General features: G+C 34.8%; 1 protein-coding gene across 1 annotated transcript in view; it reads left to right on the top strand.

The window, feature by feature from the left end:
- Nucleotides 1–21,428, top strand: part of LOC118187121 (pancreatic triacylglycerol lipase-like) — a 30,990-nt gene that overhangs the window by 930 nt on the left and 8,632 nt on the right. Inside the window, exons 2-5 of the mRNA XM_035357317.2 lie at nucleotides 3,085–3,398; nucleotides 5,002–5,148; nucleotides 13,597–13,720; nucleotides 18,459–18,575. Coding sequence (XP_035213208.2) covers nucleotides 3,085–3,398; nucleotides 5,002–5,148; nucleotides 13,597–13,720; nucleotides 18,459–18,575 — 702 coding nt within the window. The remainder of the gene's footprint in view (nucleotides 1–3,084; nucleotides 3,399–5,001; nucleotides 5,149–13,596; nucleotides 13,721–18,458; nucleotides 18,576–21,428) is intronic.

Genomic DNA, 21,428 nt, shown 5'->3' with positions numbered 1-21,428 from the left:
AGACAATCTTTTAAAATCAGTTATTATTTTATCATCAGATTCCTTAAATTGAAAAATATTCATTTATTAATTGATTATTTATTTTGAAATCTTTGTTTTTAACAGTTCCGTTCTTGATAGTTATAGCTTTGCCAGAGTAGATCGTTTAAAAATTTAAGGTTTTTCTCCCTTTTTGCTGCGTACCTGGGTAAGTGGAAAGCATGTCCAACTAAAGTATAATTCTACAACGTAAAAGTATAATTCGGGTAACATTGTTTAGTGCTATATTTTTGAATGACTACATATGTAAAGAAAAGGCAATAACCCAGATGTCATTAAGAGTTACATTTTTTCTTAATATATCCTTTAACAATAAATAAAAAGAAGCATAATAGTTTGAACTTGAAAATGTGCCAAATTCTGAAACTAAAGTTGATTGCATAGAGTATCTACTTACCTTTCAAAAAATTTGTCACGGATCCCTCTTCTTTTAAAGGAAAAGTATTGCGCTATTATTTAGGGACATACTGCGTTATAGTTTGTCATTTATTTTTTTAAGTGATTTATCCAATAACTTGTTATGATCTTAGATACCAAGCTGAATTATCATGTTATCCACTGTAATACGACGAACCACAGTCATTTCATATAATAATTCTTAATTAGTCCGTGTTTTTAGCTGTACATATCGCGGTTATGTACCATAATTTTGATTATATTCTGAAGATTGATTCAAGTTCTAATTGCGGTTTAAATTCATATGCATTGACCCTTTTTCGAAAACATATTTTAATGCTACCCTGGTTTATATTAATAATTTAATGTTTTATGATTTTTTCTCTCTGAGACTCATTTTATAATCATGTCTTCAAAACGACAACATACGCACACGCGATAAATGATAGGATCAGCAAACTCTGAATTTCGGTAAGGAAGAAGAAAAGAATTGCAATTATTCTACATTCAAACTTAGCAGCATAATTGTCTTTAAAATTTGTTTCATGTTATTTCTATTTTTTTAACATTGTTTTATTGATATGTTTTGTCTTTCTCAAAGGCAATGTAAATTTCAAAATGATCAGTTAATCGTATTTATTAACACATTTGTTTTTCAGTATATTTGAAATTGACTTCCTTGAAGAGGAGTTACTGATCAATTTCTGATTTTCATCATCCCGTTTATGTTGTTCTACTAAATGTTTTGAGGCTGACGTTGATTTATAACATACGTATTTTATTTAACAATATTAATTAATTTTTTTAACATTAATTAATATTAATATTGTTATTAATTAATATTGAATTAACAATATTTTAATTTGGATTTTCTTTAAATTTGCCATCTTGCGGTTTTAATCTCTTTCTAAAATTTTACAGAGAATATTTTCATTTTTATCTTTAATGCATGTATTATATGAACAATTTCATTTTTTACTTTTTATGAAAATATATACATCAGTTACAGAAAATTTTATAAGAGAGAATTAATGAAGCAAAAAGAATTCTATAAATGCATAATGTATGAGGAAACCCATCAAGCAATATATTTTTGTTCTGAAAAGAAGTTAGATGCTTCTCATGTCTTCTTTAATATCATTAGCGTTTTTTTATGAAAACAATGGAGTTAAAGTTTCATTTTAACCTACTTTTCTAGCGACATTAGAGTTTTTTATTATTATTTTGCAGTAGAAGACATAAAAAAAAATGCAGTGCCCTCACCTCGCTTCGAACGCTGGACCTTCTGATTGTTAGTTAAACATGCTTTCCACTTACCCAGGTACGCAGCAAAAAGGGAGAAAAACCTTAAAATTTTAAACGATCTACTCTGGCAAAGCTATAACAATCAAGAACGGAACTGTTAAAAATAAATATTTCAAAATAATTAATCAAATAATAAATGAATATTTTTCAATTTAAGGAATCTGATGATAAAATAATAACTGATTTTAAAAGATTGTCTACCGCAGTAAAAAAAAAAAGTACAAAAATGTTTGTTTTTGAATTAGTTATATCCTTGAACATTTTGAAACTGTGTAATTTCTACTTTGAAATAATTGGTATAATGTTCCATTTTTGTACAGACAGGAAGTTCCGAAAACAGACCTATATTTCGTTATAATCTTTCGTTTCTACCAGAAATGCATTAAACTTCTTCAGTTTACTTGTATAAGCTAACCTGTATAAATACCTCTTTGAAATTTACCACTATAAATGATCTCTGTTGCATGATGAAAGAGGAAAATGTAAAACATTCAGAAGAAATTTAAGATCTGTTCAAGGATTTCAAAATTTTCCATACTGCAATACAATGAGAGTAGAGGATTTCACTAGACCATCAAGAACAAGCAAGACTCACAAATATTGCATGCAGATTTACTAAAGGAATAAAAACGTTAACGGAAGATAAGAACAACATAATTCAATCCTCTTTTAAAGCAAAAAATGCACAATTTACGAACATATAAGAATAAAGAAACTGAGCTCACTGAGCCGAGTAACAACGTGAATATGTATATATATATATATATATATATATATACTTTTAGTGCGGCCGATTGCAACCAAAATACGAGGTGCACATCTGCATATTATAGCAGTCCTACATACAAAATTTCAGGGTTCTGAGGCTACTCGTTTTTGAGTTATGCGAGATACGTACGTAAATACGTAGGTACGCACAGACGCTACAAAAAATTCTCTTTAAAATTTATTTTAAATCAGTTTTATAATTTTTTGGGGGGCAAAGTGCCCTTTATTCTGTCCTTGCTTGCGGATGCCACGCAAAAACATTAAATTGCCCTGGATAACGGTCAAAATCGATATTTTCGTTGAAATATGATACTCGAAATTTTTCTCGATTACAATATTTCCTTTTTACTTCGTACAAGGAAGTAAAAAGAATATGATTAAACTCGCCAACGCAAACTATTTGCAGTGGCGAAAAACTTTCGTTAAAACCTAATATAGTATACATAAAAATTTCAAATTATACCTGTCTATACCTATATCTGTAACTATGTATCGAGCTATGTACCATTATCTAAATATAGCAATATATGTACGCACATACGCAAACATAATTTATTTATGTATTCATTTTCATAGACCCACATGATTTTTCACCTTTCGGCAGAAGGCAGCCTGTCTTTGTTATGGAAGCGGGAGAGTTGGGAAAATTCAGCAATGGATATCCATTTAATTCGCCACCTTACGAAAGAATCTTCAATCCGCTACCAAGTAGCAGAAAAGATATTGGTACAGAATTTCGGTTCTTCAGCTCAACGAATAAAGACGAACCTCAGTATATTTCCAATATGAATTTCTCTTCGTGGAACATAAAAGATAGCGGTTTCAAGCGCTCTTGGAAAACATTCTTTCTCATACACGGTTACAGCGGAGGTAATGCTGAATGGCAAGTGGTAAGTAACGTAATCGGAAACAAAAACTCATGGAAAGTAAATTTTTATTTCGTAAATTGAACTTTATAGTTTTCTAAGATATATGAAATTTCTAGATCTCGTACTATATTATACGGAAAATTATATACAATTGTATAAGTTGACGCACACCTATGCGATCTAATTAACATGCTGATAGTAAAAGTTCACAATTCAAAGAAAATTGAAAACATACGACTTGAAACTAATGACTTGAAAGTTTTAAATGAATGAATTTAAAATTATTGAAATTTAGCTCATAGCGTTTCCAGAAGTTTGGCGTATAATGCTTAAAAATACACTGAAGTGCCACTGAATTAGGAATAGCTAGTCAATAACGGGTTGGGCTCCCTCTGGCCTTTATAATGACTGCCAAACGACGAATCCTAGATTCAATAAGTTTTTGGAAGCATTCTACGGTAATGGCTTGCCAAACATCGGATACAGCTGTGTATAATTTAGGAAGAGTCGCTAGTTTTGTGTGATGAGGTTTCAAACCTTTCTCCAAAACTTCCGAAAGATGCTCAGTAGAATTTAAGTCAGGGCTTTTAAATAGCCATTTTATGACAGATAATTTAGAAGAATGCTCAACCAGGCAGTAGCCAACCGAGACCTGTGAGAGGTGCAGTTATCTTGCTGGGATACTCCATTTCCGTGTGAATGACAGAACAACATAAATGGATGGAGATGATCACCCAGAAACTCTACGTACTAAATTATATTGAGGGAGGTTGGTACAAGAACCGAAGATGCCAAAGATCCCAAACACTGCCAAGAAAAAACATCTCAGACCATGATTAAGCTACCATGGCCTTGTACAGTTCCAATCTGCCGCTCAGGGTTCATGGCTTCAGCAGTCTGACGCCATATTCACAGCCTCCCATCGGTATTAATTAGTCGGAATTGAGACTCATCACTCCTTGCTACTCATTTCAAGTCGACTAGAGTCTATTCTCTGTATTGTCTTGTCCAGGCAAGAAGTGCAGCTCGATGGCATGCATTTAGCAAAGGTAGTCTCGTGCGTCTACGACTCCCGAAGACCGTATGGTGAAGGGAGCTTTGCACGATCTTTTTACTGACTGTACGACTGTCGCCCTGATTCAGCTGGGTGGTAATTTGAGCTAATGTTGACACCTTAAAAATCCTAGCCCACTAAGGATTTTGGAAATTAAAAGGCCCATACGTCCGATATTGAAGCTGTCTAAATCAGAAGTTTTGCCCATACTGATAATTGAAGCGACTAATTAACAACAACCATAGTAACCATAGCTGTATGTGCACTTACCACGTGAGCACAGATGCCGCGCAGCGCCATAAAATTTGCATAGCCATATCTATCCCTAATTAAGTGGCACTTCAGAGTATATCAAATGCATTTTTTGTTTGTCGAATTTATTTACCTGAAATCTGTACTACTTTGTATTCTCCATTTCCTCTGTATTTATTTTCCCTTTCCTATATCCATGTGTTTTTTTCTAATGCCAAAATATGTGCATTTCGTATGTAACAGAACGTTAACATATTTGTTGAGCATTTTAAGAGTTAAAAATCGTATAAAATATTATGACTTTATTTTTTTGCACAGAATCTAAAAAATGCACTATTAAAGAAAATGAAATGTAACGTTTTCGTCGTTGATTGGTCAGAAGGAGATGGACCTATATTTGAACAAGCGGTTGCAAACATAAGAATAGTCGGAGCTGAAGTTGGACTTTTCATTCAGCGATTAGTAGTAAGTTTGATTTGATATCATCCTGTTACTTAAGTACTAATCTTACAAACACTGTAAAGTTCACAAATATTTACTTCATAATTTTACATACATACTATATTCACTAAGTCAGGAAATGATAAAACTTCAATTGTATTTTTGGTTATGTACTTATAGTACTTGAAAGCTGAGTTACTGATCCTAGTAATGGATGGAGATAATTAGCCTATTTTAAGTTCGACAAATAGTTAGAGGCAATAAGAGTCACACTGAGTAAGATCTTACTACCTGAGCCTTATGTTATTGCCAGATTTTTGTAACCTTTGCAACTATTCAGTTAGAAATATTTTTAATGTTTTTGTTCTTAAGACAGAAAGTTATTATCTTATTCACTTCACTTGCCCTGTAGTCTATCATCTGTGCCTCGTAGTAAACCGAAAACATGAGCGATGCTGTCTCCGAGATTTGAACTCCAGATTTTTAAATTGCTAGCCGAACGTGCTACCACTTACACGACTTCGCCACGCAGTTCCTCACATGTCTACTAGCACAGGAATTTAAATTAAAGTACTGTGTCATAGAAAGTTTAAATAAACTTCCATTATTTTGTGTGCTATTATAACACAGAAGGTTAAATAAAAGTGTTATAACACATAAAATACAATCTGTTTAAAAAGAGTAATGAGGTTTTAGTTGCTTATAGAAATATTTTCTCTGTGCATTTAAGTTGACATATATTATAAAGCAGGAGAAAAATTTTAATTCTCTTTGCTTTTTAATGGTAAACGATATGGAATACTACCATCTGTTCCTGAAGCTCTCATAATGCTGTGATTAGCAGAACCGATATTTCTTTACTATTCATTGAGGAATTTCCTTAGAGAGAGAAATCTCCCCTCCACAACGAAGAATCATAATTCGAGCATGCGACAAAACGAAACATGATTGTCACTTGTGATTCAAATGGGATGCGTGTCATCTGAATCGAAAACGTGCAGTGACTAGCGTAGAACATTTTCATTTTAATCTTATCAGATGACATACGGTATGTTCATTTATTGCGAGATATAACGATGAGAAAATCAAATACATCGTTTCCGTCTCTGAAACACCTTCTACTTAAATGTCTAATTACAATTTCTGTGCTGGCATTTCATATTGAAATATACCAGTGAATCGAACTTTTACTAAAAAGCATTTTTCTCGAATAAATAAACTAATATTGAATGTCCGTGCGTAAGGTATATATCAGCATACCTTGAAAGGATCTTAAGTTTTACTAACGTTTATTTTATTTTAAATCTTAACTATCACTTCTTATTTTCTACTTCCGGCCAGAATTAAAAGCTTTAACTTATTTATGCAAATTTGTTGGCGAACGCCAAGTACTTAAGTTGTGGCTTTTTGGCCAAGCAAGAGAGAGGAAGGAGTTAGTCGAAGCAGGCCGCTTGCATTAGCAGTTTTACACGGTTGCTGGTTGCCTTCCAGGCCAGAGGTTTAATCCTCGTGATAATTTTAAACGTATTGTAGTGTTAACAGTTCTCTGTACTACATACGGCTTCCTGTTAATATTCGGCCAATCTTCCACGTAGGCCCTTGTTCATTATTCCAAAGTTAAGTTAGAGCTTAGTTAATATTTTTATATTCTTACGTTCAGACCACAAGTGGTTGGTCTCTGTATTCCGAAGTCCGAAAATTATTGTAAAGGGTGAAAAATAAAGGGGTTCGTATACCCTTCCTGTGTATCTTGTCTACTTCCCACATTTATTGAACATAGCTTTAGTAAGCTCCCTGTTCCGAGTCAGGTCTTTGAATGTTCCCAAAACAAGTAAGGCGGAACACTGAACCTGATAGTGGCGCCGGACGAAGAAGAATAACCATGGCCGAGTTTCAAGAAGAACCTGTGCTGCCTGCAAAAGCGGCTCAGAATCCAGAAATGCCAGCTGCCGCCCTGTAAAGATTTGATTACATCGTCCAGACCATGCGTGCAGCGATGAAACCAGAAGCAACATTTAATGGAAACTCACCGGTAACCAGTTTTTTGGAAAAACCAGATGACCACTTCATGCTCTATCCCGTGCATGAGTTCCAGAAACTCAGCTACCAGCGCTTTGAGAGGCCAAGCGCTTAATTGGTTCAAATGCATAGGCAGAAGTCTCTTGGGTCAAGCGGGAAGTCCCACCTATACTTACGGAAATTTTAAGACTGCCTTAGTAAAAGCCTTCCCTGTCGTAAGAGATCGTGCGAAATTAGAAGCGGAGCTTTTCAGCATATACCAGAAAGAAATTGAAAATCTCTCAAGCTTTATTTTAAGAAAAATTCACGTCTTCAAACTCTTGAATGGAAACCGCCCGGATCCTGAGATAATTCAAGTGATTTTGCCGAGGTTACTTCCCCAAGTACAAGACTTTATTAAATTAAGGAATCCGACTACACTGGAAAAGTTATTTGAGCTAGCAATCCAGTTTGAAAGTAGAAGAACGGCGGACATTGAAAGAAGGCGCCAGTATGAGCAACGAAGCCAATTTGGTGCGCCAAGACCACAGCAAAGTCAAGAACATGGCTACGGAAGCAAAGCGAATCAGTGGGCAAGGAAACCCGAGTATCCAAAAACAACCGGCGAACGTCGACATTTCAATAGTAAGCCAGAAGAAAAGTCTGAAGGCCAGTGGAAAAAGAAGGAAGGCATGGAAAGGAAGAAACAAGATTTAAACTAAAACGGATTTCTGCTGACGGGAGGGTGCGGAAATCCGAAGGCCAAGAAAACCCCTCTTCCTTCAAGTTAAATACAGTGATGGTGAAAAATTTGATTCTTCCAAAGATTGAAGTGTTGGTGAATAACATCCCAGCCATCGCACTCCTGGAGACAGGTGCGCAGTGCTCCTGTGTGGCAGAAGATTTTTTTAGGAAGTATTTTCGTAAATATCGCATATATAATTCGGATAATATTACAGTGTCAGCTGCGCAAGGAGAAAGATGCAAGTGCATAGGTAAATTACCGCTATACGTCCGTATCAAGGACGAACAAGTAAAGGTTATGTTTTTTATAGTAAAGAATCTGCAAGCACATATTATCTTAGGAATAGATTTTCTTTCAGAGGCAGAAGCAACGCTGGATTTTAATGAAGCGTCCCTTAAGCTGACGATGAAACCAGTTCGAGAAGAAAAAACGGAACCGCCAATGTTAAACCTTGACCACCTGCCTAAGGAAGAGAAACAAAGAATCCAACAAGTGGTAAGTGAATTTGCTTCGTTATTTAGTGATATTCCAGGATTTACTCAAGTTACTAACCATAGTATCGACACCGGAGATTCGCTGCCAGTTCGCCACAAAGCATACCGGTATGATAAGAATAAAGAAAAAATTATAGAATGGCACATTAGAGATATGTTACGGAAAAAGTTCATAACGCCCATCTCAAGTAGTTATGCTAGCCCGGTGGTTTTATGTAAGAAAAACAATGACTATCCATTAACACATCCAAAAAGGTGGCGTTTCGCGATTGACTATCGTAAATTAAACTCTATGACTAAATATCCGGTATATCCGTTACCTATTATTGAAGAAATTCTAAGGAACATAACGTCTACCAAATACATGACGACTTTAGACTTAACGACTGGTTATTTTCAAATAGGGCTTAGACCGGAGGACGTGCCTAAGACTGCTTTTATAACCAAGTCTGGCACTGATGCATTCCTGCGTATGCCGTTTGGCCTTTCAGGGGCACCGGCAACATTTCAGCGATGTATGGACATTGTGCTAAGGCCTGTTGTTGGAAAGTCCACATATATCTACTTAGACTACATCATTATTACTAGTGATAATCTGGACCAACATGTACAGGATTTAAGACAGGTGTTTTCATTATTAAATGAGGCCGGTCTAAAAGTTAATGTCGAAACGTGCAAATTTGCAGCCCCTGAATTAAAATACTTAGGTTACAAAATATCTCAGAAAGGAATCGAGACAGACGAATCAAAAATAATCGCTGTGCAAAAGTATCCGCCGCCAAATACGGCGAACAAGCTCTCTTCTTTTCTAGGAATTTGTTCATATTATAGGTCCTTTATAAAAGATTTTGCAGCTATTGCTGAACCGTTGTTAAAATTAAAAAGGAAAAAGGCAAGATTCTCGTGGACGGCCGAAGCCAATGGTGCTTTCGAAAAATTAAAGCAAGCATTAACGCAAGCCCCTGTGTTGAAATTTCCTGAAAAGGATGAGAATTTAGAAATTTCAGCGGATGCTTCGGATTATGCGGTAGGAGCGGTACTTTCGCAAAATCAGCAGCCCGTGGCATTTTTTAGTCGAACTTTAAATCAAACACAAAGAAATTATTCCGCGACCGAGAGAGAGGCACTTGCAGTTCTGATAGCAGTGCAAAAGTTCCGAGTCTATTTTGGAAGGGCGCCAATAACAGTGTATTCTGATCATGCGGCGGTAACTAGATTGTACTCAGGGAAAAACGTATCCCCAAGGTTAATAAGATGGGCACTCAAGCTACAAGAATATAATCTGGTAATCAAGGATACCCCCGAAAAGGAAAATATCGTAGCAGATGCCCTATCCAGAATAAAAATAGATGAAGAAGGTAATACTGTAAAGGTGGCAATGCTCACAGCATGTACAATAAATTCCTGAGAAACTGTAATAACCGAACTGGGTAAGGATCCTGAGTTTGGAAACATTTATGAGTATTTAAAGGATCCTGAAAATTTTAGCCACCAAGATATTGTGGCGATAAGAAATAGGGCGACCCATTACGAACTAATAGATGGTCTATTATTTTATACAAAAATTACAAATTCCAACAACGAATTTCGACCTGTTATCCCAGCTAGTCTTAGATTAAATATCCTTTTGGAGTTACACGACAGACCTTTAGCTTCTCATGCTGGTATTCGAAAAACTATCCAACGCGTAGGCGAAGCAGTGTATTTTCCTGAACTGCAAAAGTTAACAAGGGCGTATGTCCAGTCCTGCCCAACATGTCAAGCAGTTAATTATATTAATTTCCGCCCGGCCGGGTTTCTAAATAGTATTAAATCCGATTTTCCGAATGAAATAATTGGCATCGATTTATTGGGCCCTTTCCCAAAAAGTCAGTTAAATAAAAGTCGGTATCTCCTTGTTATGGTTGATCATTTTAGTATGTGGACCGAAATTGTTCCCTTAAAACGAGCCTCCACGAAATTAGTTACTGATTCTATTTTAAATAAATATATTTTAAAATACGGGGCTCCCTTAAAAGTTATATCGGATAATGGTCCTCAATTTGTAAGTAATATATTTGAAGACATGTGCCAAAAACTGGGCATACGTCATTTAAAAATGGTCCCGTATCGGCCGCAATCAAATATAGCGGAACGGGTCAATAGAAATATAGTGAAAATTATCCGTAGTTATGTTAAAAATTTTCATAAAAGCTGGGATAACTATGTCAATGAATTTGCTTTCGCCCTTAGGACCGCAAAACATGATACAACGGGCAAAACTCCTGCTGAGTTATTTTTAGGCAGATAGATTATAACGCCGTTAGATAAATTATTTTATGTTCAACAAAGAGCCCCAGAATTTAAAATGGGTGATATAGAAAAATTAATTAAAGAAGCAAAAAAGAACACTGAAGTAGCACAAAGAAAACAGAAGCTCTATTATGATATGAAACGACGGGGAGTAACATATAAAGTAGGAGATGAAGTATTAAAAATTAAGCATTCACTTTCTTCAGCACCAGAAGATAAAACCACCAAATTTTTTCCACAATTTGAAGGACCATATGTCATAGAAAAAATAACTCACGCTGTAGTGGTGTTAAAAGCCAGGAATGGTGAAACATGCTCCGCAAACATTGAGCAAATAAAACCTTACAATGACCGTAATAAAATGCAAATATTTAAAGATCTTTTGCAGTATCCGGCACGGCAGGCACAAGCTCAAGAGGTGGAACAACGACAAGCACAAGGGCAAGCCATTAGGAGGCAGGAGCAATTGAAAAGAAAGTTTCCCCGTTGGAAAATTGAAGGTAACAAGAAAAAGAAGCCGTTCCACCGACCAGAAAAGAGAGCGCACGACCACCCCCAGAATGAAGGGAGAAGTACGACGAATGCAAAGAGAGCCAGGAGAAATAACGGCAACTATAACCCGGCTCCCAAACGGATGATCTACTCATCGGACAGAACTCTACGCAGCAAATGTCGCCGAATTACGGAAGGAACACCAGCGGCGGAGGAAAAGATACAAGGAAAATTTGAACGGCCAGCAAAGAGATCCAAGCAGGAACGAGAGAGAAGTGTCCCGGTTCCGCCAAGGCCAGCTGCCATCAAACGGCCAAGACCACAGGCAGAGGCGAAAAAGAAGGCATTCAAGGGTGACCGAACTGGAGGGAAAAGAAAGCTCCTAGAGGAAGGAACTGAAGGGCGAGCCCGCACAAGAAGGAAGATAAATCAAACACGAGTCTTCGCTACCTTCCAGGACTGGGCAGAGAAAAGAATGTCCCAATATCACAAAGATAAGTAAAACTTTATGTTACTTTGCAAACGTAAGTTAATCTTTCATTCTTACTGCAAGTGGCAGATTTCAAGACGTTTTACCTCATGTGAGGTCTACCTTTATCGCCAAAAAGGCGGGAAATGAGTTTTTACCTAATTTGGTATTATGTTTTTCAATTACTCGCGAGTAAAACTAAAAATTAATGTATAATAGGAATGTGTAAATACTTGAATATTGTAAAAGTTATTGTATAAATTTTATTTAAAAGATTCTGGCAAGAAAGAAGTTTTGGTCTGAAAGACTTTTGAAATGTAGTGTTTCAATGTAGAAGAATTGGCACTTGCTTGGAAAAGAATAGAAGTTAACAATGTACTACTAATGTATGTTTTAAATTGCGTAAAATTAACGACATGTTAATATGTTCTTATATACAATGTGAACTGTTATTTTAAATGTTAAGAAATACTGTGATATGGTAAAAGTGAAAGTAATGCCAAAAATTTTAAACTTATTTGTGTGACTGTAAAAAGACCAAATTATTGTGAATATGTGGTAAAGGTTGAATGAATGTAGTTAGGCTCTCTGACGCTACACTTCAGATTTAGCCACTTTCAGAATAGTACCTCAGTGTTTAGAGATGAAGATAAGATGTGTTATGAGGTCTTGTTATGTTGAATTTTAACACGTTAGTGTTTTGATTGTAGGCGGTAGTGTTGAACACTTGTACATAAACACATTCGTGTTTGGTGTTTTTTTTTACAACACATGTCACAGAGCACGGTGAGAGATAATTAAATAAAGTCATGAATGAAATAAGAATGTTAAGAGAAATATAAATATTCATGTGACTTGCCATTTAATTGTGTAACATTTCATTAAACTAGTTTTCCCTCCAGATCTCTGGAAGGAACCAGATTTCAACTAAAAGCTCCTGTTTAGATGCAGTACGGATGAAAAGTAATTGTCCATGGAGCTGATAATGTAAAAACAATTTTTTTTAAATTTCTAGTTTCTAGTGAGAAATGTTTGTAAAAGATTGCCCTCGCGTTAGATTCTAGAGCTAAAAGTTTTCAACAAGGTCGTTTTAGACCTCAGTTTCAAACTAATTAACTCTGGCGGGAAGTAGGTAAGGATCTTAAGTTTTACTAACGTTTATTTTATTTTAAATCTTTACTATCACTTCTTATTTTCTACTTCCGTCCAGAATTAAAAGCTTTAACTTATTTATGCAAATTTGTTGGCGAACGCCAAGTACTTAAGTTGTGGCCTTTTGCCAAGCAAGAGAGAGGAAGGAGTTAGTCGAAGCAGGCCGCTTGCCTTAGAGTTTTACTCGGTTGCTGGTTGCCTTCCAGGCCAGAGGTTTAATCCTCTTAATAATTTTAAACGTATTGTAGTGTTAACAGTTCTCTGTACTACATACGGTTTCCTGTTAATATACGGCCAATCTTCCACGTAGGCCCTAGTTTATTATTCCAAAGTTAAGTTAGAGTTTACTTAATATTTTTATATTCTTACGTTCAGACCACAAGTGGTTGTTCTCTGTATTCCGAAGTCCGGAAATCATTGTAAAGAGTGAAAAATAAAGGGTTTCGTATACCCTTCCTGTGTATCTTGTCTACTTCCCACATTTATTGAACATAGCTTTAGTAAGCTCCCTGTTCCGAGTCAGGTCTTTGAATGTTCCCAAAACAAGTAAGGCGGAACACTGAACCTGATAACCTCATATACTGACATTCGGTATTAGTCAGTGTGTAAAGCATACATCAGTTCCTTCATTTGTGTTTCTTAATAAGGAATAATTTCTTTCATTTAATGAATAGTATACTATTTAAAATAGTAAGCTAATTTAAAAAGTTAGTATGGCTTATTACAATGACACTGTATAAACAATCATATCCATTAAAATGTATTTAGTTCATTTGAAATGACCCATATTAACATCATCATTATACTATAGGTGTTAATTAATTTTTCAGAAAAAAGCTGATTTGGATCCCATATTCGTACATATCATTGGCCACAGTCTTGGTGCACATGCCTCAGGATACGCTGGTAAATGGTTTCGAAGGAAAGAGAAAACTTTAGTTTCGCGAATTTCAGGTAATTTTAAAGATACTATTTATTATCAATTATCGCATTTCAGCATACTGTACGTCATGTGTGTTATGTTCTAATTATATTGTCGAGATGTTATTTATCAGGACACTAGTACATATTAATAAAACTTTCAATGTGGTACAGAACCAAAATTAGGATAATTAAAATTTATTACTGGCACTTAAATATGAAAAACCTATCAGCTATAACTACTGACTGATTTGATACACAATTTCACTGATAAATATATTCATATATTAAGTCTTTAATGTATAACAAGTATACAGACTAACTGCTAATGACAGCTTGATATATAGAATTTATTAGCACATGACTACAAATTTTGTTTTTAGCTATAGCAGGTGGTTAGAAATATTTCTAGATAACCATTTGCAAAGCTAAAACTTCTTAAGTGAGGAAGAGAAACTTATTAACACAGTTTCAGTAAAATGTATAAGGGGTTACATAAAAATAACATTTTAAGTTTCATGTTGTTCCTTAAATTATATATCACATTATTAAGTATTGCTGATGGCAGAGGTTCTTAACGTAACTAGCCTCATGCACTCATTTCACCACTGCTAGGAGATCATTCCTCCTTCTTTTCCAAAAAATAAAAAATAAATATGCATAATTATCTAGATTTAGACGATTTTTAACGCGGTTTATGTATTAAATGACAAAAATGCAAAAAATTATTGATAAATACCAAAATCTGAATAAATAAATAAATTAAATTTAAATACTTAACAACTAAATAAAAGATCACAACATCGCCCCCCTGAAACTATGAAATTTCCCCTTATGGGGAATTCCTCCCTGGCTGAGAAACCCTGGTTTATGGTTTGGTTAATCAATATCCATATTTTTAAATTAACAAAATTAATCAAGATCGAATTTAGTAATTTAACAACGAGATTCAAGACATGAGAATAATTTATTAGGCAATTATAAAACAATTAATTTTAGTATCAGAGATTTTTCTTTGCGGAAATATTATTTCTCAATAATTTGTAGCTGGATTTTCAAAGCATTTATTACAAAGTTTGAACGTAAATATGTAGAATCACTTATTTTTAATTAATTGAAGCATAACTTTTATTACATTGATTGCAGTTTTCTTTCTGAAAATTATAAAAATGTAGATTTAATTTTAATATTTCAATCTTGACGAAAATATTTAAATAAAATTTCCTATGCATATAAACGTGCGAGACCTAAGCTAATCGAATAAAGCTAACAAACCTAAAGACCTAAGCTAAAAGCGGCTAAACACCAGCGGCGAAGTGGTAAAATCGCTGAATATTGGCACTTCAGCCAAAGTTCAAAGCCTGGTGTAAGGGGCACCTGCATGGGAGTTCTCATGTATTTTCCCACGTGAAATGTGAATTAGAATGAACTTTATTGAAAACGTTCTCCATTAAGGCATCCCTCATTCTTCAGATAATAACCCTACCATGCGTTGCCATAGTCAAGCGATCCAAATTTTTAATGGCAATATTTAAAAGCTAAAAATGTACAACACATTTTATAATTCTGTGTATGCATCTATAGACTGATGAAGTATAAAACAATAAGAAGAAGGATTTCTGGAAAACTGGAACGTTGCAAAATAAATCTTACTTTTAAGATTAATTAAGTGGGGCAAATATTTAATCACACTGTTATTTATGCACGCAAAATGATTGAAGTTTCATTTTGTAAACAGCCTATGGAACGTAAAAAAATATTTTATAATCAAATATACAGTTGAATGGGAAATATAGGAGTTTTTGACAAAGAAAAAAAATATATGTTTAACTATTTAGTAATATTGAGCACATCGAATGTTAGACCTTTTAATTTCTTTCAGATACAGAGGCCCACCAGAGGCCCACCAGAGGCTGAGCGGTAAAGTCGTTGAGCACTGGTAGTTTGGTCTGAAGTTCGAATACCTCGAACGGGCTAGCTGAATGGGAGGTTTCGTGGTTTTGCCAATGACTAACGTGCATACGAAGCCACTTTTCCTTAGAAAGTGCTCCACGAAAGCATCCCTAAACTAAGGCAATTAGCCCTCAAGACTTTGCCTTATCCACATAAACCAGACACAGGGTAAAAAGGATGCTTTAATGGTTGTAATAAGGCACAATGTTTTAAGAAAATTCCTCATTACATATTTTAATCGTTAAACTCACATTTCGGAAAAAAAGTTATTTTCTACATTCTCTATTTAAAAAAAATTAGCCATCTGTTTATATACATTCATTGCCATAAAATTTGGGCACCAAGAAATAATTGTGGGATCGTAACGAAACTTGGCATGAAGGTACATGTCTGGTATATATGCAAATGAATAGAAATGCAGCGGGATTGCGCATCGCGTAATACCACTAGAGAGCGTTGAATTTCGTTCTTCTTGGATTATAGAACAGGTAAGTAGAGTATGTTTGAGTGTACTTAGTCTTTGGCTAATGAAACGCTGAGGTAGACATGCCGTTATGCCATCGTAGACATGCCATCGAAACCAATATCAGCAGCTGTCAGAGTTCATCGGGATGATGGAAGCTGGCTGGTCAGCTCAGCGAGTAGCTCGTCAGGTAGTCCGTTCTGATTTTATTGTGAGGAGGTGTTGGAAACAGTGGATAGTAGAGACTTCATTTACACGGCGACAAGGCTCAGGACGTCCTCGACAGACAAGTCGTCCAGAAGATTGTCACATCTTACAACACGCACTCATAGAGCCAACTGTCACATTGGCCGCCATCCAGACAGAGGCACAAGCTTCACGAGCCCCTGTGGCCTCCGTTTGTAATGGTGTCGCGCACGACAGGATTGGATTTTAACGGAATGGAACCAGGTCGTCTTCAGCGACGAATCTAGATTTAATTTGACCAGTGATGACAATCATGTTCGTGTGTGGAGGCCCCGTGGCGAACGCCTCAATTCTGCCTTCGCTTTACAGCGACATACCGTTCCTTCAGTTGGTGTGATGGTATGGGGTACCATTGCTTACGATACACTGTCATCCCTAATATTGATACATTAACAATGACAGGCCAACGGTACGTCCATGACATCCCTCAGCCACATGTGTTGCCACTCATGGCAGGGCTCCCAGGAGCCTGTTTTCAACAAGACAATGCTCGGCCACACACAGCACGGATCACACAAGACTGCCTCCGGCACATTAACACAAACACACTTATCTGGCCTGTTCGATCCCCATATTTGTCACCAATTGAGCATATTTGGAGTTATTTGAGACGGCAAGTTGGACAGCCTACGAGATTGGCCGAACTAGAGGCGCGTTTACAGCAGGAAGTTGAGGAAATTGAGATGTTGCAGGACAACATACGGAACTTGCACTCCTCAATGCCCGTTCGTATCGCATCGTGCATTCGCGCTAGAGGTTGTCCAACAGAGTACTAAAACTTCCGTTCATGTGTATTTTTTTCTGCAATAAATTATCCTTTTTTCTTTGATTTTCTAATCACTTACTTATATCAAAGTAGTACTCACATATGTAAAATTTCGTTTCATTCTGACAACTCTTTCTTGGTGAGCAAATTTTTATGGCAATAAGTGTATTGACACTGATTGTTATATATATATATATATATATACTATATATTTATAGTATATATATAGTATATACTATATATATATATATATTTATTGAATGTTTTCAGTTTATTTAGTTATATTGCGTGTTCCGAAGAGAAGAGTAAATTTTCAAGGAACCAAAGAAATTTTGTCACAGTCATCTTTATGTATCTTTCAGTCGCTGATTTGAACAAAAAGAGTAAGCAATGAATTGCAAGTAACTGAAGAAAAACATTACTAACATATTTCCAAATTAAACAGCCGTACATTACGATTCCCAGTCATTATGAAATGCATGACTTTCTGTCGTAAGAAGCATTTTATACGAGCAATGTCAAGCTTTTGTTTCATTAGTATGTAACTTATTAAAATTATTTAAATCAGATACTGCGCACTTTTATTTCTGTTTACCAAATAAATCTTCATACGTGCTTTATATTTTTTTAAAAATTTTATTTAAGCACAACGTATTAAATTACAAATTAATTATTAAATTACGAATGCATATATACAGCTTATAATCGCAAAAGACTTTCCGACAGATCTGAAATTCATTTCATATAATGATTTAAAAAAAAAAAAAAAAAAAAAAAAAAAAAACATGTTTTCATTCGGTGTCTGCTTTCTCCTCATGGATTTCTGACGATGTAAATGAACTGCTAATAAATCTTAAAGTTTTTACGCAAATTGTAAGTCATAAGTAAAAGTAATTATCGTTGATGTCACTGAAAGACTCTAAAATACTTAGTGCAATATTCATTGCTTTAAATTTTTTAACCTTGGACATATTTGCAATGAAATTACTCGAAACAACATCATGAAATCAGCTTTATCGATGATCGAATAAAAGTACTTTCAAAAATTTTGATGTCAGTTTTCAAGATAATTATATACGTTTCATTCTAGACAAAAATTTAAAAATATGTCAATTACGCTTTTTAACGATTCTAATTTGCGAACAAATAAACCATATATTACATATTTACTTATGTGAATTATGTACTATAACAAATTTACTTACATATATTGCATATATTATATATATTTGTATTGTGCTACATTTATTAGTGAAGACTGTACTGTGAAATCTAAAATAAATGCATTTAAGCATTTTGAATTTGCTTGAATTATACAAAACTTTTACGTTTGCTTTTTCTAGGACTGGATCCAGCGGGCCCATATTTCAATGGCGTTCATAAAGATGTAAGACTAGACAAAGGGGACGCAGATTTTGTTGACGTCATTCACACAAACTTGGCAGGCAATCGCTTCTCAGGTATGTACAGTTATCAAATGACTCTCAAATTGTATTTCTATGAATAAATAGGCAGTCCGGTGTAGGGTACTGGTTATCCGGTACAAAATTTATTTATCTTTTTTTCGTATCAAGTGGTTTTACAACTCGGCTATTTGCCAACTCAGCAAATTGCCATTCCATGCGGCTTAAGATTATTAAGTCCCTTTTCACACTATATTTCCTACAGATATTGAGAAATAATAAATAATATGCAGATCCATGAAATAATTGTTCATGTTTATTGTATCAATGCAATTAAGGAAAAAACAGATGTTCCTAATGTAACTTGTTATGTACTTTGGCTATACAAATTATGCTATGATCTATTATATACCCATACCTCCACAGATTCCACCACTTAATAAAAAGTATTACCGTAACTTCAAAGTGTGTAAAAAAAGTCAAGAGTTATGACTACTTTTATTACCATTTCAGTAGGAATATACATCCACTGTTGCTTTTTAAAACGATCTGGTCTGTTTGGTGGCTTAATGAGCCAGGTACTATATCAATGGGTCCGGATTCGAATAAAAAAGAAGGCATAAGTGCTTATTTTAAGATCTTCCGTTGTATTATGACCTATTAACCTGTAAATTCTAATGAAATAGAAGAATTTGTATTTTTATGAGCTATAATATGGCAGACAGGCAAACTACATGAGCATATACAACACAAATATTGATTTTTAATATTTCCTTCTTTTTCATGAAATATATATGTCAACATCTTATAGGATAGTCCTGACAAGTAGCACATACATACGTCTCACTAACCAGAGGCTTCACTAAAAGTTTTGTCACTTCATACAAAGTTTATCAATTCCGAAAGTATCCGGAGAGTAGTCCCCCTAAACAGTAGCATCCGAAGCATCTCAGGAGATAATCCTTGAATGGACTCCGTAGACTGAAACATAACATACCGATCCTCACAGTATTATCGCAGTCGAAGATAGAGACTCTTATTGCAAATACGTTCTTTTCTGTCATCATGTACTAAATAACAATCTCGAACAGCATATCAACGCACACTAAATAACAAGTCTATTCAAATTATCAAGATTCGTTCATTCATTCATCGTTTAAAAATCCTTTCTCGTTCTTCTTAATAAACAACGTTCGTCTTCTCTCCTTCCATTGCACTATCTGGAAAGTATCCAGCACACTTTAAACAACAATTTTATTCAATTGATCTTCATACACGACGTCGATAGATCTTCAGAAAAAAATTTCGTACATTCTTCCAGATCATCACAGCACTACTTCTGGCTTTCTTTTTCATCCTTCCATAACTTTCTATCTCATTTATCATTCGCTTTACTTCTTTCCCCATCTTCTTGATTTCACCCAAACTCTTATGGAATACCTCAGTTAGCTTTCTCCTTCTTTTATTTTTGCAATCCCGCTAGGGGTCGGTAAAATCATTTTCAGAAACTACAATCTTCAAAGTCATGGCAATCTCTAAGGAAATAACTGCTGAATAAGATGCTGTAAACTGGAAGCTAGATACACATCGTCAGGGAGGAAATACATTGTATCAGATAAATCAGTTCTTAAGAAATAATAAGATAGCCTGTCAGCAGTTTACTTCTTTATCAGTTCCAACATCAATTAAAACCGTAGAATTACGCCTTACTTAATTAGGGCATATTTTTCAAAGCTACTGCCTTTCTAATCTCCAACAACGAATTAATTTTTTTATATTTTTTAACTTTCTCTAATTTTAGACTTCCTAGCTTTTTCAACCATCACGCTCAAAGGGAAATTTTTTTTTCCTAATAACGTCGTTTCTTTTGCACTGAGTCCCCAATGGCTTTAAAACGATTTGGCAGGGGATAAAAGAGAGAGAGAGTGAGGGGGGAATCTTTTATTAATGTTTTAGTGCCTTTCACAACAAAATTACTCGCCTTTTCTTTCATGATATTTACTCAAACAATGAGTGTTATCCCTGAAGTCAGATTGCTACATAACTCTTAACTCGTATCACACCGGCGTTATAACAGAGTACTTGCGTTGTAACAGAGTAGAGCTATAATATCGGGGTTATACCGCAGGTGCTCCTGTTAAGCACCTGGACAGTACCTTTGGTGATAACGCAGTTAATAACTGATGTACTCAATCGTAATTGGTAGAGAACGCTTAATCAACAAGTTTTCAGATGTTAGTGTAAAACATATTTCTGTAAAATTTATAATGATCGTTCTCGAAAGTTAATTTACTGGATATTATTCTTAAAGTCTAAATTTGCTTTTTGATTAAATTTTCTCACAATTCTGTTACTAAAATTATATGTTATAAGGTATTTTCTTCCCCTTTTTTGTATGCCTTCGTGGTGTAACAGTAGCACACTAGGCGTGAATTCGAGAGGTCAAGGTTCGAGTCCCGGTGAGAGAATTGCTCATTTTTCATGTTTCCTACTTCAAATACCCTAATTACTCTACAATGTAAGTTTTAAAATCTATTGTAAATATATATTTTCCTGCAATTTAAATAAGTGCAATAAAGACAGCATTTCTAACGCTATTTCCTGTATAATTTAGTGCGCATTTTGTATATTGAGTGAAATATACATGAGGTTTTCTTGACACTTTCCCAAGCCTATTTTAAACATAAAATAGAGATTTTGAGACCTATTACTCAATACAGTTAGTATCTTAGTGTTTCTTGTTCAAAATTCTGCTAATTTATTGATTCTTGAAAATATGAAAGAAATAAGAAATAAAAGTAACGTATATTTCTTTGATTTCTCCCAAACAGTAAGTATTACTGCTAATAGAAGTATAAAATACAATGATTTGTATAAGAAAAAAGTAACCGTTAAGTGTAGTAATTTTTT

This window comes from Stegodyphus dumicola, chromosome 2 (assembly GCF_044657685.1).
Source record: "Stegodyphus dumicola isolate Sdum_Otavi_A_Nest chromosome 2, ASM4465768v1".
NCBI lineage: Eukaryota > Metazoa > Arthropoda > Arachnida > Araneae > Eresidae > Stegodyphus > Stegodyphus dumicola.
Note: the sequence above shows the minus strand (reverse complement) of the source record. Positions and strands in the feature narration are given on the sequence as shown.